Source organism: Serpula lacrymans (genome assembly GCF_000218685.1).
Source record: "Serpula lacrymans var. lacrymans S7.9 unplaced genomic scaffold SERLAscaffold_20, whole genome shotgun sequence".
Classification (NCBI taxonomy): domain Eukaryota; kingdom Fungi; phylum Basidiomycota; class Agaricomycetes; order Boletales; family Serpulaceae; genus Serpula; species Serpula lacrymans.
This window is the reverse complement of record NW_006763309.1, coordinates 330,222-349,542: the sequence shown is the minus strand read 5'-3', so window position 1 is coordinate 349,542 and position 19,321 is coordinate 330,222. Positions and strand designations below refer to the sequence as shown.

The 19,321-nt window shown below is 48.0% G+C and overlaps 8 protein-coding genes across 8 annotated transcripts; 3 read left to right on the top strand and 5 right to left on the bottom strand.

Annotated features, from left to right (window-relative positions):
• Positions 1-351: 351 nt before the first annotated feature.
• On the top strand, positions 352-2,425 carry SERLADRAFT_358847 (uncharacterized protein; the record flags this gene model as incomplete). The annotated part of the gene is made up of 9 exons (XM_007324589.1): positions 352-405; positions 461-797; positions 915-1,336; positions 1,391-1,448; positions 1,503-1,751; positions 1,809-1,881; positions 1,938-2,062; positions 2,118-2,160; positions 2,209-2,425. The coding sequence occupies 9 exons, from the start codon at positions 397-399 to the stop codon at positions 2,402-2,404; spliced, it is 1,512 nt and encodes a 503-aa protein (XP_007324651.1).
• A 214-nt stretch (positions 2,426-2,639) lies between these two features.
• SERLADRAFT_480814 (uncharacterized protein) lies at positions 2,640-4,839 on the top strand (the record flags this gene model as incomplete). Its single annotated transcript, XM_007324588.1, has 12 exons — positions 2,640-2,857; positions 2,913-3,011; positions 3,069-3,124; positions 3,179-3,251; positions 3,311-3,403; positions 3,464-3,475; positions 3,528-3,559; positions 3,612-3,772; positions 3,836-3,862; positions 3,922-4,055; positions 4,121-4,211; positions 4,272-4,839. The coding sequence occupies 12 exons, from the start codon at positions 2,795-2,797 to the stop codon at positions 4,331-4,333; spliced, it is 903 nt and encodes a 300-aa protein (XP_007324650.1).
• Positions 4,840-6,024: 1,185 nt separating this feature from the next.
• Positions 6,025-7,685, top strand: SERLADRAFT_418816 (uncharacterized protein; the record flags this gene model as incomplete). Its single annotated transcript, XM_007324587.1, has 6 exons — positions 6,025-6,361; positions 6,412-6,543; positions 6,598-6,698; positions 6,747-7,206; positions 7,245-7,399; positions 7,477-7,685. The coding sequence occupies 6 exons, from the start codon at positions 6,098-6,100 to the stop codon at positions 7,541-7,543; spliced, it is 1,179 nt and encodes a 392-aa protein (XP_007324649.1).
• Positions 7,686-7,754: 69 nt separating this feature from the next.
• On the bottom strand, positions 7,755-8,485 carry SERLADRAFT_375029 (uncharacterized protein; the record flags this gene model as incomplete). Its single annotated transcript, XM_007324586.1, has 4 exons — positions 7,755-7,799; positions 7,850-8,134; positions 8,202-8,296; positions 8,359-8,485. The coding sequence occupies 4 exons, from the start codon at positions 8,483-8,485 to the stop codon at positions 7,755-7,757; spliced, it is 552 nt and encodes a 183-aa protein (XP_007324648.1).
• Positions 8,486-8,619: 134 nt separating this feature from the next.
• Positions 8,620-13,937, bottom strand: SERLADRAFT_418814 (uncharacterized protein; the record flags this gene model as incomplete). Its single annotated transcript, XM_007324585.1, has 10 exons — positions 8,620-9,597; positions 9,627-9,766; positions 9,848-10,099; positions 10,155-10,381; positions 10,435-10,640; positions 10,693-11,145; positions 11,205-11,589; positions 11,639-13,007; positions 13,080-13,131; positions 13,508-13,937. The coding sequence occupies 10 exons, from the start codon at positions 13,935-13,937 to the stop codon at positions 8,960-8,962; spliced, it is 4,152 nt and encodes a 1,383-aa protein (XP_007324647.1).
• Positions 13,938-14,145: 208 nt separating this feature from the next.
• SERLADRAFT_375027 (uncharacterized protein) lies at positions 14,146-14,367 on the bottom strand (the record flags this gene model as incomplete). Its single annotated transcript, XM_007324584.1, has 1 exon — positions 14,146-14,367. One exon carries the CDS (start codon positions 14,365-14,367, stop codon positions 14,146-14,148), a length of 222 nt encoding a protein of 73 aa, XP_007324646.1.
• A 226-nt stretch (positions 14,368-14,593) lies between these two features.
• Positions 14,594-17,970, bottom strand: SERLADRAFT_443950 (uncharacterized protein; the record flags this gene model as incomplete). Its single annotated transcript, XM_007324583.1, has 4 exons — positions 14,594-15,510; positions 15,570-17,404; positions 17,474-17,541; positions 17,647-17,970. 4 exons carry the CDS (start codon positions 17,968-17,970, stop codon positions 14,594-14,596), a joined length of 3,144 nt encoding a protein of 1,047 aa, XP_007324645.1.
• A 492-nt stretch (positions 17,971-18,462) lies between these two features.
• SERLADRAFT_480795 (uncharacterized protein) lies at positions 18,463-19,158 on the bottom strand (the record flags this gene model as incomplete). The annotated part of the gene is made up of 1 exon (XM_007324582.1): positions 18,463-19,158. One exon carries the CDS (start codon positions 18,916-18,918, stop codon positions 18,727-18,729), a length of 192 nt encoding a protein of 63 aa, XP_007324644.1.
• Positions 19,159-19,321: the final 163 nt, after the last annotated feature.

The following is a 19,321-nucleotide window of genomic DNA, read 5'->3' as shown; positions in this document are numbered from 1 at the left end:
CCACAATCAACGATTGATTCACTGCCAACGACATCGGATCGACATCATCTGACTGGTTCTGACGTCCCAATGAAACACCCCCATAACGCCTTTCACAATCACTATGGCGTGCGATTCAATTTCAAGCTTCCGTATTCATATCGCAGTCTGGTAGAAAGATAACGACATGTTTCCCAACCAGATTTCGACTGTGTGAGATTTTCTTCTTATCGGGTTACCTGTATCTCGTTATCTGGTCGAGTCCGAGTCTTCTTTTACACCGTGACGTCTGTTATGTCTTTTGCTGGAGATGAATCGTCTATCCCTTCCGTTGCACGATCTGGCGAGAAGTACGACCATAATGAGGCTATCCGCGAACCAGTTCTTGTACGAGGCCTTGAAGCCCGCCAAATCTCTATGATTGCTGTACGCAGTATTCCTGGACTTTTAATTCACTTTATAATTCATAATATTCAAGTAGCTTGGAGGCGCGGTCGGGACAGGTCTCATCATCGGTTCTGGGACAGCTCTAGTTCAAGGTGGACCGCTAGGTTTGCTACTGGGCTATACCTTTGTGGGGGCTGTATGCTACTTTGTTATGGTTGCACTTGGCGAGATGGCAGCATACATACCTCACAGGAAAGGCTTCGCGGGATATGCGACACGTTTCGTTGATCCAGCTCTAGGTTTCGCTCTTGGCTGGAATTATCTTTTCAAGTACCTCATAGTTATGCCGAATAATATCAATGCAGCTGGTGTCGTTGTGGAGTATTGGACCTCATCCGTCCCAACAGAGGCATGGATGGGTAAGTGTAAAGGTCTAATGGTACAATACTCTGCACTAATGTTAACAACTCTAGTCATCTATGTTGTGTGCAGTGAGACATATCTATACTTGTTATCGCCATCGTGTCTTCTGACGGTCTAACCTTTAGTCCTCCTGGTAAACTTGCTTGGAGTGCGCGTTTTTGGAGAACTTGAATTCTGGTTCAGTACTGTGAAAGTCATATCTTTGATAGGACTCATCCTAATGGGCATCATCATTGACCTCGGGGGCAATCCAAGTCACGATCGTATTGGCTTCAGATACTGGAGGCACCCATATGGCCCCATGGGCACTTACCTCCTTAGTCAAGTCCATAATGAAAAGCTGTCAATCTTCCTGGGGTTTTGGAGCACTCTAACCAATGCCCTCTTCGCATACATAGGGACGGAGCTCGTGGGTGTTACAGTCGGTGAGGCACAAAATCCAAGAAAGAACATACCAAGAGCTATACGGAGAACCTTCTTCCGCATCCTCGTTTTTTATATTTGTGGCGTCTTCGTGATAGGCTTGATTGTTCCAAGTACCAGTAATGTGATTATCGTCACATCGATATTTCCGCTTTGTGCTAAATTTATTTGCTCAAAGATGCTGTTCGTCGCAAACAAGTCACAAACTGGGGCTGCCGCGTCTCCTTTTGTTGTCGGTGAGACTTGTATCGCAATTTAGTACGCGAGTTTTACTTAATCCCGCCTAACAGCTACTACGATAGTTGGAATTCGAGTCCTAAATCATGTCATCAATGCTGCTATCCTCATTTTTGTCATGAGTGCCGCCAATACTGATATGTATATTGGCTCAAGGACCCTGTATGGTCTTGCTATAGAAGGGAAAGCTCCACGTATATTTGCCAAAGTGAATAGAATGGGTGTTCCGTGGCCTGCCTTGTTGCTGTGTTCATCGTTCGGCTTTTTGACCTTCCTCAACGTCAGCTCGTCGAGTGCCCAAGGCTAGCATTATTACTTACTGAGATCGCTTGCAAAAATTCTCAAACTGTTCCTTCTAGTCTTTGGCTACTTTGTCAATCTGGTGTCAACTTTTGGTGCTATCACATGGATGTGTATCACTTATACTCATATGTGAGCCCTCAATTTCTTTATTTGTTTGCACCCTCGTGGGCTAATGCCATTGAAAGTGCCTTTATGAGCGCTTTGGAAGCTCAAGGGATAAGTCGAAATGATTTGCCTTATAAAGCGCCGTTCCAACCTTACGGGTCTTGGTTCGCGTTCATCTCAACGGCTATTATTACTATCTTCAAAGGTAAGATTATTTGATGCAAGATAGGCTGGCAAATAACTTATGCAAACACTGGCAGGCTTTAACACTTTCATCCCATTTACCACTGCTACTTTTATTACGTGAGTTTTGCTAGTTTCAATATTATGGATGAGTCTGATTATGATTAGATCCTATATTGCGATACCTGTTTTCCTTGTATTGTGGCTTGGATACAAACTGTACTACCGAACACGAGTGGTACGTCCATTGGAAGTTGATTTGGTCACTGATCAGGAGGAGATAGACGAAGAAGAGCACTTTATGGAAATAAATAAAATGGAGAAACCTGCGACGAGATGGCGGAAAGTCTGGGATTCGCTATGAACTTCATCACAGTTTCAGGGGGTACTGTACTAACTAGATTATTCCAGTGTCGTGACATTTGTAGGATTACTATGCGTGTGATGTACTATCCTTTTTCGATAACCATCAATCAGCCCTTCGGGCTCTGTGGGCAAACTTTGCCTCTTTAGATCCAGTAGACGACTACTGGGTCATCTGAATTATCTCAGCATGAGGATGGTGAGGATTTTTGACCAGCAATGGCAGGAATATGACCGAGGGCTGCATTGGAATTTGATGTCTTCAGTTTCATACAACACGCTGAGCAATCGCCATCGAGAGTATAAATTTCGCCTCTTGGTTTGGCGCTCTCACATAGGCACCCTTCCCCTTTTACTTATAGCCCATCCCTAGTAATATCAACAGCCCAGAATGGCTCTAGCATCCGTATCTCGAAACGTCGTGAAGAAGATATTGGCGGTAGAGACTCCAGAAGTATGTTTTCTAGTTCATGCTTTTGTCAGACTTCGCTGAGCGTTGTCTTGAACAGGGTGCAGGTGCTCTTGTGCGACGATCGATCGGGAGTATGAACTTGCGAAACTTGACCCCTTTTTTGATGTTGGACCATTTCCATGTTTCCAAAGGCGCTGTGAGTATTTCTTATAGAATCTAAATTTCCATTTCCCTCATGTGGTGATTTTTACAGGGCTTTCCCGACCATCCCCATCGTGGTCAAGCTACTGTGACCTATATGCTCGAAGGGTGAGAAACTTTGATCTTCATCGTTTGATTCCAGAATCTAATATCCCTTCACAGATCAAGTCGACATGAAGATTCAGCAGGTCACAAAGGCACTATCGAGACGGGTGGAGTACAGTGGATGTGTGCCGTTAGTATTCTCTATCTATATTCATTCGCGTGTGGTGACATTTATTCGCCATTATACAGGGAAGGGGAATCATACATGCCGAAATGCCAGTACATGGAACTGGCGTACCAGAACCCAGAGGACTTCAACTCTGGGTAGATTTACCCAAGCAGGTCTGTACCGTTTTACCACATAAGCATCGTCATTTCTAAAGTTTTAAATGAAAATTTCAGTTTAAGATGGTGGTAAGTTACGAAAATGTCGTTTCGAGACTAAGGATAATCATCATGCGTATAGGAACCCTCTTATCAAGAGTTAGGCCCAGACCAGTATGTGACAATTCGATTCCTTGCTGCCCTATTTTTAACATCATCTGTGCAGAATTCCCACTGCTTATCCAGAAGGCACAGAAGGTGGAATATCTGTCAAGGTTATCAGTGGAAAGAGCCATGGTGTTGAGTCACCAGTGAGACCTCTTGGAGGTTGCTGGTTCTTCCATGTTATCATGAAGAACAAAGGATCTACGATATTCCAAGATATTCGTAAGTTTAATTTATTTTGTGCACACATCAGCTCACTCCCTTTCTACTTTCTTATCCGTCTAGCCACTGGTTGGACATCGTTCATCTATAGTAAGTACTTTATAGAGAGAGCGCTGCGATCCCCTATTGATCAGTGTGACGTTGGATAGTCTTGAAGGGGAGTTTGGGCATAGGGAAAGACGGCCTTTCAAATGATGCTTTCCACACCCTAGTATTATCAAGCAATAGCGACGAGGCGGGAGTAATTGTGAAATCGACCCAAGATGCAACTGAGTTCATCCTGGTACGTCGCTCTGATTCATTACTTTTGTTAACCTCACTCAATTAATCATACTATGTATTTACCAGGTTGCTGGAGAGCCTCTGGATCAGACTGTGTTCCAGTACGGTCCATTCGTTATGACCAATCGTGAGGAAATCCAGAAAACGCTGATTGACTGTGAGTTTTTCGTGCTGTGATTATCGTTCTACCACCTTCCAACTCACTGTGCACTCATAGATCAAACTGGACAAAACGGGTTTGAGAAGGCACACACCTGGAAAAGTGTAATTGGGAACTGACAGTCGAGCGGTGCATCCAGACATTCAATGAATTAAATGTTGGTATACGACTTGTAATAATGCAATTTCTTGCGTACTTTTATTGGCAGCCGTGTCAATATGACATGATTACCTGCTCAGAAATTTTTATGCTTCGCTTTTATTTGCATTTTTGTGTTTCGACTTCTTCATCACTTTCTCGCCATCGTCTACATGCGGCATCCCCTCCCAGACATCTTCAATACCCGCTTCATCATCCTCACCATCTTCATGAGACGAATCGAGTTCTTGATCCCATATAACGATAGTTGGTACGCTTGTCATGAACACCTTCTCAAGGATAGCACCCTTCTTTTCTTGCTGCTGCCCTACATTGGGAGGGGGAGCAAACGTGCTGTGTATACGGGAGTAACGGTCCAGAGCAGTAGATGCCAGGAAGGAGGGAGATGAAGCGACGGATGAGATTGCACCCGCTATACCTAATGAAAAAATGTAAAGCAGATGCATGTGAGGGAGCCGGGAACACCATACCTTTATACCCGTATATGATGCCTCCGTTCCGTAGATCCATCGCGTACAAATTAGATCCTTGGTCTGACACAAATGTCTCGCTAGAGGGGACGACACAGTAAGAAAATTTGACCACCACAACTGCTGGACGGTGGGCACATACTGTTCTGCGAAACCTTTCTCCACAATTTTTACCCCACCCATTTTTGCGATACATTTGAACTCAGCTACAGGTCTACGCCCTGCTCGAGTGTCGTACCGACGCACGTCTCCTAGGCCTGTACCGACTAAAATTTGCTGACTCGTGAAAGAGGCAGGTGAGAGATATGTCAACGCCGTATTGTGAACCGGTTGGCGTAACCCAAGAAAATCGTTTGCAACCTACGAGTCTTGAATACATTAACAAGAAACCAGAGAAGAGAGAGCGGAAGCCCACATTTTTTGCGCGCCAAATCTCTCCAGGAAATAATGCATCGCTTCTTTTTCGTTTTTTCCCTGCTCCAATGCTAGTACTATCAAGTGGTTCCTCTGTCGGTGCAAAGCTTCTTTCTGTATTCCAAATGGATAGTTCTACCTCGTCACCTCCGTAAGCAAACGTCTCCTGATCATCTGAGATGCGCCAGTTACAAAGACGCGTCGGGAGAGCAGCGAGTTTCGACGTATGTGTCCCATCATCTGAAAGGGTGGTGGACCGCAGTGCACCGTTAGATGTACAAGAGTAGACAGATCTATATAGCAAGTTCATTGCCAAGCTCTTAGAAATAAAATAAAGCGTACTTTTCAAACGCTCTCAAACCAACGAAAGTCTGATCAGGTCTTATTCGAGTTTCCTTCCATTCGTGCAGCAACTCCAGCTGACCCTCTGGACTGAAGTTCATGAGTGAAGTAAATCCATCTGCATGTGCCGCAGCTAACTTTTATCGTGTGCTATTTAGCATGTTTTTAGATTGTAGAAAAAAGCGAACACACTAGTTTTTCATGACTTGAACTGGACGCTGTGATGGAAAGGGCCTGGATATTTTTCGTTCTACCTGGAGCTGTCCCCTTGAACAATGTTTGCAGATCCGTTTTTCCTTCGTTGGCTGCATTTTTACTGGAGTACTGGAGAGATTTTATGTTACCTAGCTCATCGCCAGTAAGAAAGCGAGGCATGATAAGTTACCGATATTTGCTGGTGTGACCCGCGTCCGATACCCTTTGACACTCCGAGCCCCACCTTTCGGCCATACAGCTGACATCGAATACTGGTATCATTCAAAGCTATACTCCAGCACTATGGAAGGGCCTCTGAGAGAACTGAACAAGCTCGAGAAACTGGCGGAAAGGTCATACAAAGGAAAAGGACCGTCGATAGACAATTCACTGGATACGTTGCTTCAGTCGCTTAACGGAGTAAAGGAACGCATCGAGGCGGGAACTACAACTGAAGACACGTTTGCGCTACTGGCACATACGGTAGAAACAAAGAAGAAAGAGGTTGATGATAAGCAGAAAGAGGTCTACAATGCTTTGTCTCGCCTGGGGAAGGCCCTAGACAAGGTTCGTACTGCTGTGATCTGCTTGCCAGTCGTCTGACCCTGTCTTCATAGAAATTCACAAGCTCGTTGCCATCTTATTCACCTCTGTTCACCTCAGATTCTTCGAGAGAGGCTTTGGATCTCACAATAGCCCATCACTTTCTGCGCACGGGCCAGTTTGCCACTGCTGAGACGTTTCTCGAGGTTCGTGTTAATCTTTACTTTTCATCATGTGTGTTGTTAAAAACCTAGCCCTAGGAATCTGGTAGGACTATCCCTTCTGAACTTCGCTCACATTTCCTCGAGTTGCATCGTATTCTCACCGCTCTGAGAAACGAGGACATTGGACCTGCTTTAGAGTATGTCTTTATTTTGATCTACACATTCAAGTCTAAACAGGCACACAGGTGGTCTCGAAAGAACAGATCTTTCTTACGACAGCGTTCGTCTCCACTTGAATTCAACCTACATCGCTCGCAATACATTCGGCTCTTACTATCTTCTCATCCACCCAACCCATTACCTGCGCTCTCCTATGCCAATGCTACCCTTCGATCATTCTATCCTGAGCATGCCGTGGAGTTCAAGCGCCTCATGACTTGTGTGATCTTCCTCCCTGTGGAGCGATTACAATGCTCTCCTTACGCTGACTTGGCGTCGCCTTCTTTGCATTATGACTTGGAGCCGCTCTTTGCAAAGGAATATTGTGCAAGCCTTGGCATGAGCAGACAAGTTCCTCTGCGAGTTGTTGGTGATATTGGTGGTGGAGGTGCTTTGGCAAGAATCGAGAAAGCTAGATACGTGATGAGGGAGCGAAAGAGCGAGTGGAGCCAAACGGATGAATTACCAGTTGAGTGCCCTCCAGTTGTGCATAGCTCATGTTTACCAATCGGGGTATATGCTAGATCGAAATTCCTCTACCACCTGAAAACCGCTACCATTCCATATTTGCTTGTCCCGTCTCGAAGGAACAGGCCACTGAAGACAATCCACCAATGATGATGATATGCGGTCACGTCATTACAAAGGAAAGTCTGCAGAAGCTGAGCAAGGCAAATGGGTGAGTGTTCTCTTAATGACTATTTTTGATTTAAAATCTGAACGCCATGATACCAATCCCACGCATCTCCGGTACAGTCGTGTCAAATGTCCATATTGTCCAGCCGAGTCCATGCAAAACACCGCTTTGCGTGTGCATTTCTAAGCTTACCTCTCAATGCAGGAGTGCTCGTGTTGTAAATTGTATTTTATTCTTTCCATCTTTTATAGTTTGTACATTCATAGATGTACAGTAACATTTGTATTGTCATTTTGCATTTTTTAAGCAATTCATTGAGTGAAGTAGTGAAGTGGGTGATGTATCAATTATTAGGATAAAGTATGGTGCGGTACATATTCAAATTCACTGCGTCTGCTCAACGATGTCTCGTGTCCCCGAAGTTTGGCCCACGCCATATGGCCTGGAAGGACGTGCTCAATGAGCTGTTTAACATATGGTTGCAGGACTCACAGTCATGGACCTAACCTCCTCACCATCTCCGTCAGTACTGACGACGATCGTGTCCTCGTCAATACTGGGTGAATTGACATACCGAGAAAGCTCTGTAAACTTTTCCATGTCGATATTGTACTTGTCTGCAAGAGCGTCCAACTCCTTTTGAGATGATGCTGCAGTACGCGCATCAAGCAAGTCGCTCAACGTCGATCCCAGCATTCGATTTTGTACGCTGTTCGACGACGACGCCTCTGCCTCCGATTGAGCACGGGTCTGGTACATGTGTTTGAAATGATCTGCCTAAGGGAGGGATGTCACTTTCAGATAACGATAGCCGTCCACATGTATCTTTCGTGTTTTCGCTCACCGTTCGGATGGTCTGCATATGATGATCAACGGGTACGGGACCTAGACGCTGGAGATTTGACATAAAATGGGGATCCCTCGAGTCTTTGTCGATGGCTGTCCGCACGCTCAACTGGTCAGGAATACGCGTAGCCATACCAAAAAGTGTAAAACCATACCTTCATTCTTTACCTCACTTGCTACTGGCCGTGCGGCATTAGTACCAACGTCGGATGCTCTAGCACCTGCCCAGCTGGGTTTCTCCCTAGGTAACTTGCGGGCTGCTTTAGATGTCGCACTTCCCATCCTTCAGCTTGTATGCGTGCTATGTGCAGAGCAAGGGACGTGGTAATGAGCGCAAGAAAGCCATTGCCGACACTACGCCACCAATTGCAAGCAGCCACTCGGAACGCTGCTATGAAAAACACGCAAGGAAACGACAGGCGTATAAAACCAATTTATTCTTCTATAGTTTCAAGGCCATGTTTTACAGCCATCCTTAGTTATACATATTCACGACCAACGTTGAAAGAAGGGGAGAATAAGAGAAAAATATATGAAGTTTTCCTGCATTGGCAATTCACACTGCACTGGGGCCCTGCTTTACGAGAAAAAAGAGCGAAAGTGTAGCATATGGCGTGAAAGGGGTATCGAAAGGAATGGAAGTGTCTGGTGCAAGACCTTACTGTGACAGAATAATAGATAGAACAAGAAGGAATAATTTTCATTGTGCGATATGCAACAGGGAAGTCGTAGGCGAGTCGTGGCAGCATATGTTTTTTATGTGAAGGTGCCCATATTGTTGGGGTTCTGTTGGTATACTTGATACATGTAGGCCTGGTAAAGGTGAGGTGGAACTGATTGAGCATTATACGTGGGCTGTCCCATGCCGAGGACGTTGCCTGCCTGCGAGAGGCTCGGAGATTGGGTACCATAAGGAACTGCAGAGACAGGAGTATTTGTCATAGTCGGAGGACCGGGTAAACCTCCGTTGCGGCGAATTGCAGAGCGAGGACTACTGATATCAGGTGATCGAAGGGCAAAGGGGTTGAAGGGATCTGTGCTAGGTGAAAATGCAGACGGAGGATTCGATGCGCCACGATTGCGTCCATTGTTTTGGCCATAGGAAGGATCAATATGAAGCTGAGGAGGGCCGGATTGCGGGTTCTGACCTCCCATCTGCAATGCAGCCATCATGGAAGCTAATCCCTGATCATTTGAAGGATAGCCGGAAGGCAGTCCAGGCATGCCAAATGAGTTCTGGGATGAAATTTTCTTCCCCGTCTGAGGAACATTTGTCGTGTACGTGGGTTGGTAATTGGGGATCGGAAGTCCCACCTCCTCGATCAACCGACGATAAGCCTGGGTCGCGATAACCTTGAGCTCAATGAGCACGCGCTTCGTGGCCTCCATGTAGCCTGGCTTTCCGCAGGATCAATGAACGGACTAGTGAGAATTTTGTGTACAACCGCAACACCATTAACTTGATCGCCCAAAACATCGGTAAGCACGTGGTCACCAGGAGATGAAAACAATGCCTGCACAATCTGCCGCGAGGCATCGGGTTCAATCTTCTGGTTGACTATCCTGAGAACGGTAAGAGAAGCTAATTTATGCGTGCACAGATGCGACAGGTGCGGCGTGAAACGAGGTGCCAAAAGGTTATACCTCGAAGGGAAAGCAGACGTGTCCAGAAGCCATGTGAGCAATAGTGCGCCATTAGGATTGGTGGCCAATGGGATTGAATTAAGAATTACTGCAGTTGCAATTCGACGTTGTTGACTAAGAGTTATATGCGGGCTTTCCAGACAAGCCCTCATGCTTCGTGCGCCAAAGCGACCTTGCGCTACCTCCCACATCCGGTCAACCATGGCATCAAAGATGAAATCATTGGCAGGGGCACCAAAACGAAGACAACACCTGGAACACTTTTAGAATCACCTGTGAAAATATGTATATAACGATGACAACATACTGGACAACATAATTGCCAAATTGATCAAGCAGCAGAGGCGGAGCGTAGGCTCTTAAATTTTGAACGATCAATGCGACTTCTTCAGGAGATTGGACGCATTCAATAATCTTTTGTGCCGCCCAGGTGCCGTTCTTGTGGATACCAATCATGGCGAGATTGGGCGTGATCCTCTCTAACATTGCAAACCGCGGGACAGCTGAGCACCTTTCGAACAGTTTTTGTACGACCTATATCGGAGTCAGTCGTCCTGATCTATGAGACATTAGCATAAACCACTTGCAGTATTGCCAAGCCAATCAGAAGCCAAATCAACAATCTCTCCATCCAGAAAGTCAGCAGCAACTTGATCAGTTTCCTCCACCGTCATCGTTCCAGAGTCCAACCTTTTACGCAATTCACGCAGCTTGGAGGCATCCCAACGTCTGTTGTGCGGCCTCTCGGAGACGAGCGGAATGGTGGTGTAGTACATAGTAGGGGGTCGGAAATCTGACAGTCATCCGTCAAGCTCAAACACGATAACATGAATAAGATTGCTTACCGGCGAGGGCCATGACATCAGCCTCTGCATCTAAGCTACCTGCCGTGAGCTCTTTCATGATCATCTGTTGCTCAGTCACCGAAGGTGTCCACCCAGCAGGCTTGACCATGCCATCATTGAAACCAATATTGTGCAAACCAGAACCAATCATACTGAGAAGTAGATTTGAACGATAGTTTTCAACAGATCCTCCAAGAACCTGCTGGTCCGCGGGAATAGTGGATGCTCCCTTGACACTGCGAAGAGCGTGGATAGTAGCTCCGACGCTGAGATCACCTACACCTTGCACTGCAACACTGGGACTCTCATCCTGGCCAGCGCCACCCTCTTGTCCATTTTTGACTGGTACCTTAGCGAACCCGATACGAATAGCACCCACATCGCTACCGAGAACATCGCGACCATTCAAAGCTTTCCTAGCCCTTACAGCATCGTCCAATCGCTCAAAGTTGACTGGATAGATAAAGTCAAGTCAGCAATTTCATTATCCAAAATGTCGCCAAGACACTCACTGAATCCACAGTTTTTGTGGGTCAACACTCGTGCAGATTCGATAGGCCCGTACGGACTGAATACACTCAAGATAGTCGCCGGGGTTGTGGTGGATGGGATGGAGCCGATCCACAGTGCACGAGTGGGGGTAGACTGTAATTGAGCATCCATGCCGCCCAAGCCGGGACTAGTGCTCTTCCCTGTTGCTCCACTTGGAGAAGTGGTGCCAGGGCTAGTGACAGTGGTACCTTTGGCGGGAGCGACAGGAGCGCTATCCGCTTTCCCGAAACCGATGCGCACAGTTTGGCCATTGGGCATACCGATATTACCTCCTAATCGGTTAAGCACATCGTCCTTTGCACGAATAGCATCCCCTTGGTCTACAAAATTGACAAAACCACATTCCTGATGCCTATGTAAGCAGATGGCCCTTGCATATACTATCCAGACAGACCTTCTCGGGCAATAACCTCAAACTCTCAATTGCACCGTAGGGAGCAAACACGTGGATGAGTTGTTCGCTTGTGACGGCGCTGTCAAGATTGCCAATCCACAGGGAACGTGTTGGCGTCTGGATTTGGGAGTTGGGGCCTTCGTTTTTAGGAGATACAGCGCGGTTCTGGGAGCCAGGAGCAGCGAGGTAAGAAGACGAGCGACTGAGCTCTCCGTTGGGGAAATGAACCGTAGGAGATGATCCATTGCGCGAGCCCATCAGCTTGTCCGATTTTAAGATACCAGCGGGACTACCAAGACCACTGGCAAGCCCTAAGCCGCTGATAGGCGAAGAAAGGTCAGTGAGGTAAGGCGACTGCGTCTCGCCAATAGTAGAACGACGCTGAAGGGAACGCATAGGATCATCGAGATTGCCCACAGAGATGGCCCTCGGCCTAGAACTGAGACCGTTGGCTGCTGCCAAGTGATCGGTTTGTTTGAAGCCTTTTGCGACATAAGAAGAGTGCAAAAGATTGGAATCTCCCACGGAGGCATCGTACGGGCCCATATGCTGCCTTTCATACAAACCCTGATTTTCATAATTATCAAAGTACTCCTCGTCGTCATCTGCATTGGGTGTAGAAAGAAGCGAAGCACCAGCAGAAGACCTTGTGCGGTAGGGGTTCGATACTGTGCTTGCACGTAAGCGAGGGGGGTTAGCGAGGTTTCCGGCGATCGCGGCTTGAGCTTGAGTGCGTAACTCCGAAATGGTTGCGGCAGGTGGCGGACGATGTCCGTCATCCAACCCAAGGTAGTCGAGAGTATGAACGTCGAAATCCTCTGCTCCAGAATCTGCAGAAGTCACCGAACGCAATTCGTCCAAAATAGGAAAATTGCTTCCATTGGTCGAAGACAGCCAGGACGATGAGAAAATAGAAGGACCAAATGCATTGGACAAGCCACCAGTGGGTAAGGTCAACGAACCAGATCTGAGACGACTGTTGCGCTCTGTGACGACAGCTGACGACGCTACCGAGGCAGTATGGCGTAAACCAGGACGAGGAGGTGCTACGAGATTCGGAGTAGTATTTGCACTCTGTCTCTGTGCCTGCTCCGTAAAAGATTCCGTGGAGGGAGGAGTGCTTCCCAAGGTATTGGAAGCTGCGGCAAATCGTTGTGCAGCAAGCTGTACATTGGAAGGCAAGGTCCCAGCCCTTGCTCTCCTGAAACCTGGAGGATAGTTGGACGGAGGAAGGCTTGATATGTCGCTTGGGGACGTGACAGAGGGAGAAAGCTCATTAGGAGGAGAGCCACTTGGGGCTAGAGCGCGCAGCGCAGGAGGCCTGTATCTAGCTCCACCCAAGCGTTCTTCGGCCTGTATCTCCCTCGCTCTGTGGTAATTTTAAAAAAAAAATTAAAAAATGAGCAAAAGGGGGTGTAAAAAGCGAGAGAACGAGACAGACCGTTTGGCAAAGGCAGCGGAAGGTGCTGGGGGAGGAGTTTTGCCCGAAGGAACTCGTGAATAGGAGCCATTGTTATCGGAGGTGGATAGAGACATTATATGGTTTGTTGTGGTTTGCGAATTAAGGATTAGGGACGATGATGGAGATGATTACGGACGGCTGCCCGCTGTTGTGAGCGAGAAAGAGGAGCTGTTTTGAAGCAGAAAAAGCAGGGATGAGCAGAAGCAAATACGTCTGGTTACTATGAGCAGAATATGGCGGTCGTGACGTGAAAGCAAAAGCGATTGAAAGAGTAAAAATTTTGATGTGGGCGGTGAAGAGGTAGAGACAAGCCCACGACGGTATACTATATGGAAGGAATGCCCAGGGCTGCCTCCAGAAAAATAGTACGAACTAGTTAGTGCAATGGTGGTTGAGAGCAAACCCACACAAGCGTCCTCTCCCTGTTATCCGCATTTCACACTCCGCTCTCCCTCCCTTTTCTCTGTCTTTTCTGTCACCAGTCTCCACAGACACTCCCCAGAGCACCGGCCTTCCCCATCCCTCATAGCACCGCTGCACCGCTGCACCCCAGCCATCGCCCACACCCCCCAGCCCTGCAACGCCCCATTCCCGTCGCGCCATCCAATATTTTACCGCTTTTCTCAGCTCCCTCCTTTTTTTTCTCAGCGTCAATTTCATACGTACGATATAGTAGCATATGGTCATTCTGGCACGGCACCGGACGCCCTCCTTTCCCTCGAGCTCTGTCAGATCTCCTCGGTCCGTATGTCTCCCGCGGATGACCTGTGATCTTCTGCTTTCTGTCCCAAGCACGACGCCCGTCAGCGCTCCCTTTCGTGGCGGGCTCGTCTCCATGATCGTTCCTGCACCACTCAATCTGAATCACCCCTACTTCGAGTCTATTCATATGACCACCATCACAAGAATCAGATGTCTTCCTCTATCACACACTATGCTACCAGTACTGCTATGAGTAGCGCTACAGTGTTCTGATTTACATACTTCAGGTCAAAATCAAAATCGCAGTCCTGCAATTGCATTTGTAAAAATTTGCAAGATTACGCTACAACGCGTTGAACCATAATGTATACCGTATACAAGCTTCAATCAACTCGATAGTGACGTCTGAGCGGGGAGGAATCTGATAACGCAAAAAGGCTTTAGTCTCAGCACGCTGCAGCACACCCAGCGTGAAATGTGAAGCAAATGGGCACACCGCAGCGCGAGGTAATACAATACTTGGGTTCAAGCAAACCAGCAACAACAAAAAGGTTGGTGGATGCATATGAAAAAACAATCGACAAAACGGCACGAGGTATAGCGAAAATGAGATGGTCGTTATCTGCTACATATTCTAAACATCAGAACATCAGAACAATGGATAAAAAAGGTTTCATAGAGAAGGTCGCAATGTAATAAAAATCACAAACTTGAAGACGAACGAAAAAAAAAAACCAACTGTCCATCAGAAACCACATCAAAAATACAACCAACGCGGATATGAATCGCATTTATGAGCGTCGCAGACCCTTCTTGTGAGACCGCGTGCAAGGCCGAGAAGCGACAACAGCAGCAGTCGCCACCCTCTTCGACCGTCGAAGGAAACGCTCAGACCCAGAGGAACTCGTCGGGCGGACATCCTCCTTGACATTGACAACGTTCGGCTCTGCAGATGGCGTAATCTTCGCCGTCTCCTCTACCGTCATTGCCGACTCGTTCTCCTTCTCGCGTTCCCAATCAGGATCTACACACAACGTCCTGAACATTTCTTGCTCCGTGGGACTCAGCGGGGTCTCTGGAACAATCGTATCGTCGGAAGCGGGCCTTAAGGCAGCCAAGGCGAGCGAGAAGGAAGTGTGTATCGACAGAAGAGGATCATGGGCGCCCAAATTCGGATTGCCATCAGTTCCCAAGTCCCAATCCGCCCCAATACATTTACTGTCACCCTTCTCCCTCGTATATGCTTCGACATCTCCACCCTGTTGCACACACGTTGCCGCTTTAACACCCTCGTTGCCAGCCTGGCCAACTTCAGATCCTACAGACCCTCCAAAACCTGGTCCAAACACCTGCAACTTCCGCCCTCGCTCACTCGCTCGATGGAAGTCTCTCAATGCCACAGGAAACCGCATTACCAATTCATCAGACAAAAAAATCTCTGCTAAACCTTTGGGGAGGTGCTCTATATGCTGCTGTGCGAAAGACTTTGCAGCACTGAGAGGTACCCAGGTACCGATGACGGCGGCCGAGCCGCGGGTAATAGTTGCTGCGTTCGGCAGCATTGGGATGACCAAGGAAGGTGATGACGAGTCGGAAGATGAGCTATGTTGTGATAGGAAAGCGACGATAGGAGTGAGATTAACGAAGTCGGTGTCGATACGTCTCACCAATGGAAGTAGCCCAAGAGTCATTTGGTACACGGATATGCCTATACCAAAACACGGCAACGTCAGAAATAGCGTCCAGACTTGGATTAACTCAACCTACCTTCGATTTGTGTTGCACTCACAGCAGGCGTGCAAGGTTCGCATGTGTGCACAACTACAACTTCATCCGACACCCTGTTATTATCATCACACGGTGGGGACTTACACGGAACCGAGGAGAGAGACGGTAGTCTTGAATGCACAGTCGAAGGGGAAGGCTCTCTTGTCCGCGCAGGAATTGACCCTTGCCGAGGCTCACTAATGGGTGGTGTACTAACATCTCGCCTTGGTATTGACGAAGTCTCTATCTTCACGCGAACTTTCTTCTCTGCACCATCCTGCCAAACGCCATCATCAAATTCTTGAGGATGGACACTGTCAGGACCAAGAAGCTCGACATCTTTCCAAGTCAGTTCGCTATGCCGACGGAATTCTGCGATACCTGCATAGGTAGGATATCCAGAGGACGTGTATTGTGATAGCGGGGAAAACGAAGAGGGTGACACGCATGTATCCGTTGGCGACATTGTGCTCGCAGTAGGTTCTGAAAACGGCGAATCGAGATCACCCTCGTCTTCTTGTTTGATATCAGGAATGATTTCATCCACAGACGTATCATGCCATTTCGCATTCATATATCCGGGGTTGAAAGTCATATCCCAATCCCAGAACTCCAAATCCTCGACTTTGACATCTTCTAACGGGCTCTTGTCCATTTCCGACACAGCTTGAGCAACTATATCTGCTATCTTTGTGTCCAGAGCCCCACAGCCTCGCGAACCCACGCATATCGAGCTATCAAGATTCTCCCATGCATCCAACATGCCACGCACGTCTAATGACTCCTGTTTCACCACAGCTGACGTGTCTACAACATCGGGATATGGTGCTGATGGCGATCGTGGGCCAGGACTATCCCATCGCGAGCCTGCATCACCATCTTCGTCATCATCTTCGTCCGAGTCAAAGTCTACATCCCAGTCAACTTCGTTCGGTTCACTTCCTTCTCGCACAAGTCTTGACCGCAGACCGGTCATCGTAATGTGATAATCATCGGCCTCGTCTTCCGAGTCAGGTGGCAGTGAAGCGACACTGTGTGGAACAGAGGGAGAGCGCCGGTGATGGGTGGGTGAGACAGAGGGTGAGGTGAGTGGCGGAGTCGAGTCGTCGCAGGTTGGAGTGTAGGACGGGATAGATATCGAGCGCCGGGGATAGGGAGGAAGTGACCAGGGTACATCATGGGTAGGCTTCAGGGGGCGGGCGGGAGCAGTATCTTGCACGGCCTCATCGTCGGAGTATGCGCTTTGCCCTGAACCACTCGCTGAAGAATCGGAATCGGAAGAATCCTTTGAAAGGTCGATAACCTCCCGTGAGTCTACTGATTGCGTTTCGGAAGACATCGGCGAATTACGAGGTTTGAGACGTAGCGTAAGCTTGACTTTGGGTGGCCTCTGATCGTCTTCACCAGAGTCGGTTTCTGACTCGTAGTCGAAACATCCTCTAAGTAGTCGCTTACGTTTCTGACCACATTGTTCGGCTCTTCTTTGCCGGTCCCGTTCACGTTTTCTGTCTTTCGGACCACTCAACATGCCCACCTTGCCATTTTCACCATAGTCCGATAGTCTGATGCCTGCTCTTGCGAAGGGGCAAGGTATACCTGTTGCTTTGGAGAGATACCAAACCATGGTACCTCGTCTGAAATTTGTGATTCTATTTTCCGAATTAAGAGGACAATGCGCGCCACCGGTGCGTGAATGGAGAGCGGGGAGGAGATCATCGTCGGAGATAGTACCGGACAACACGTGTCTGAGGAGGAGAGGGTGGTCCTGTTGAATTTCGCAACGTTGCATGTGTGTTCGGATGTAAGTGGTTATCGCTTGACCCGCTGCAGACACGCTTCAAGAAGAAAAAAATGATGAGATAAAAGTGTTGACGTAAGGTTAGGGGTCGAACGGGAGAACATACTTTTGGCATATGAGACCGAAGTGGAGGGTCATTTCTGCTAGATCTTTGATGGTCATTGCATGATTGTCCTAGGATGGGATTTTAGGGTTTCGAAGAAAGAAGGATAGATGATGAAAAAGGATATAGTGATGGATAAGGTAATAGAGTGGCAAGGGTAAGGAAGAAAGACTCACGACGGAGAGAAAAGCACGGCCAATGGCCAGGAACACTTTGCTGTTGGCATCTTCTGGGTGAAGGAGGACATGTGGGGGAGGAAATACGGGGAAATTGGAAGGGGTGGTGAGTGGTGAGTTTGGGGTGTGGTCGGTCGGCTTAAGTTTGTGGGAAGGAGCGGGCCTTATCCTTCTAGGAGGGTCGGGAGACTGTCGGAGGCGAGCTGAAGGCTTAATGATGGAGTTCTGACGAATCCTAGTGCCATACTGGTGGTGCGAGTTTGTGTTGTGAGGGATGTGCCCGTCTGGGCGAGATATCAAATGGGGGGTGAAGGAAGAGTGCATTGACAGAGAGTCATTAAGGCGTGTAGACTAGTGCAATGATAGCTCGGCCAGCGACAGGAAGTAGAAGGATATTATATGGTTTATAGAAAAGCGGAAAGGGGAGGTTGAGGAATGGAGACGGGATGGTGGTGGATAGAGACAAAGGTTAGAGACACCCAAAATTAAAGCACGGGCTTCTTCTGTTCGTCAGGTCGTTACATAAGAATCTTATCTAAGCAATCCCAGATCCACGATCGCTCTTATCATCCGGGGTTGCCCGGGGTGCATCTCGGGTCGACCACCTCGCCGCCCACGAGTCGAGGTGAGAGGTGAGAGAACCATAGCGAGCTGAAATAGAGAGGACCTGGTTGTGCTATGCGCGCTCTAGCATTGCTCCTAGAAGACAGAGCGAGTTGTTCTGAAACCGTGTCTCGCTACAGACGTGGTTCTAACTTTGAGGCCAGTCACGTGCGGGTCACCACTTGGTTCTTCCATCATTTTTGGATTGCATCCGAGGGAGTGCCGTCATGTTGTCGCGTCCAAGTCCAGCCCGCCTCATGTCTTTCTCTCCCAAGGATCGCTCTTCCTCTCACGTGTTCCACGTCCGCAGCTCTCTTTGCTGTCGTGCCCACTGCGGTCTCACCACACACAACACTTCCTGCCCATCTCGGGTCCGTATCCACTTACGACGGGCTGCATTCGAATCATCGCCCAAATTATCCTCACTCGAATCATTTATCGTCGCGCTCACCATCAATTCCAGCAAATGCTGTCAATCTATCTCTCATTTTCGGACATGAGCGCTTCCCTGGGCGCTTTATCTTCTCCCCACACTGCTATATGCACCTCAATGCGTCGTCTATGCTGTAAATGTCTTCTATCATCCTTGATTCCAGCCCTCGCCTTATGCATCGACCTTTCTCTCTTCCTGCTGTGCTGTGCTTCAACTTCTCTACTGGAAACCTCCATATATCCCTTTAGCCTGTACTGCTACTGGCATCCTTGTTGCCCTTTAACAACTCGATATCTTTTGTCGTCTTTGTGTCCTATTCTACGCTGCCATTGACAACGTCCGTAGCGTGAGGATCGTTTGAGTTGTCCCTGTCACCGTGGGTACACGTATATCCAAAATGCCTCGCCCTATTGTCCTCCCTTAAAGCCTACACACACACGTGTCCATAACGAGTGCGCAGAACCCTCGACGTCACCAAGCGACTGCAAAATCATCAAATATCGTGAGATCTCTTCTCCAAACAGACGACATGCACAGCCACCCACGATCGAGCGGAATTGGCCGTAATGACACTCCCAACTCAAATTGATTGCCACTGGAATCGCTTATTTGCCATATCCAACCTCTTTTTGCTGCCCT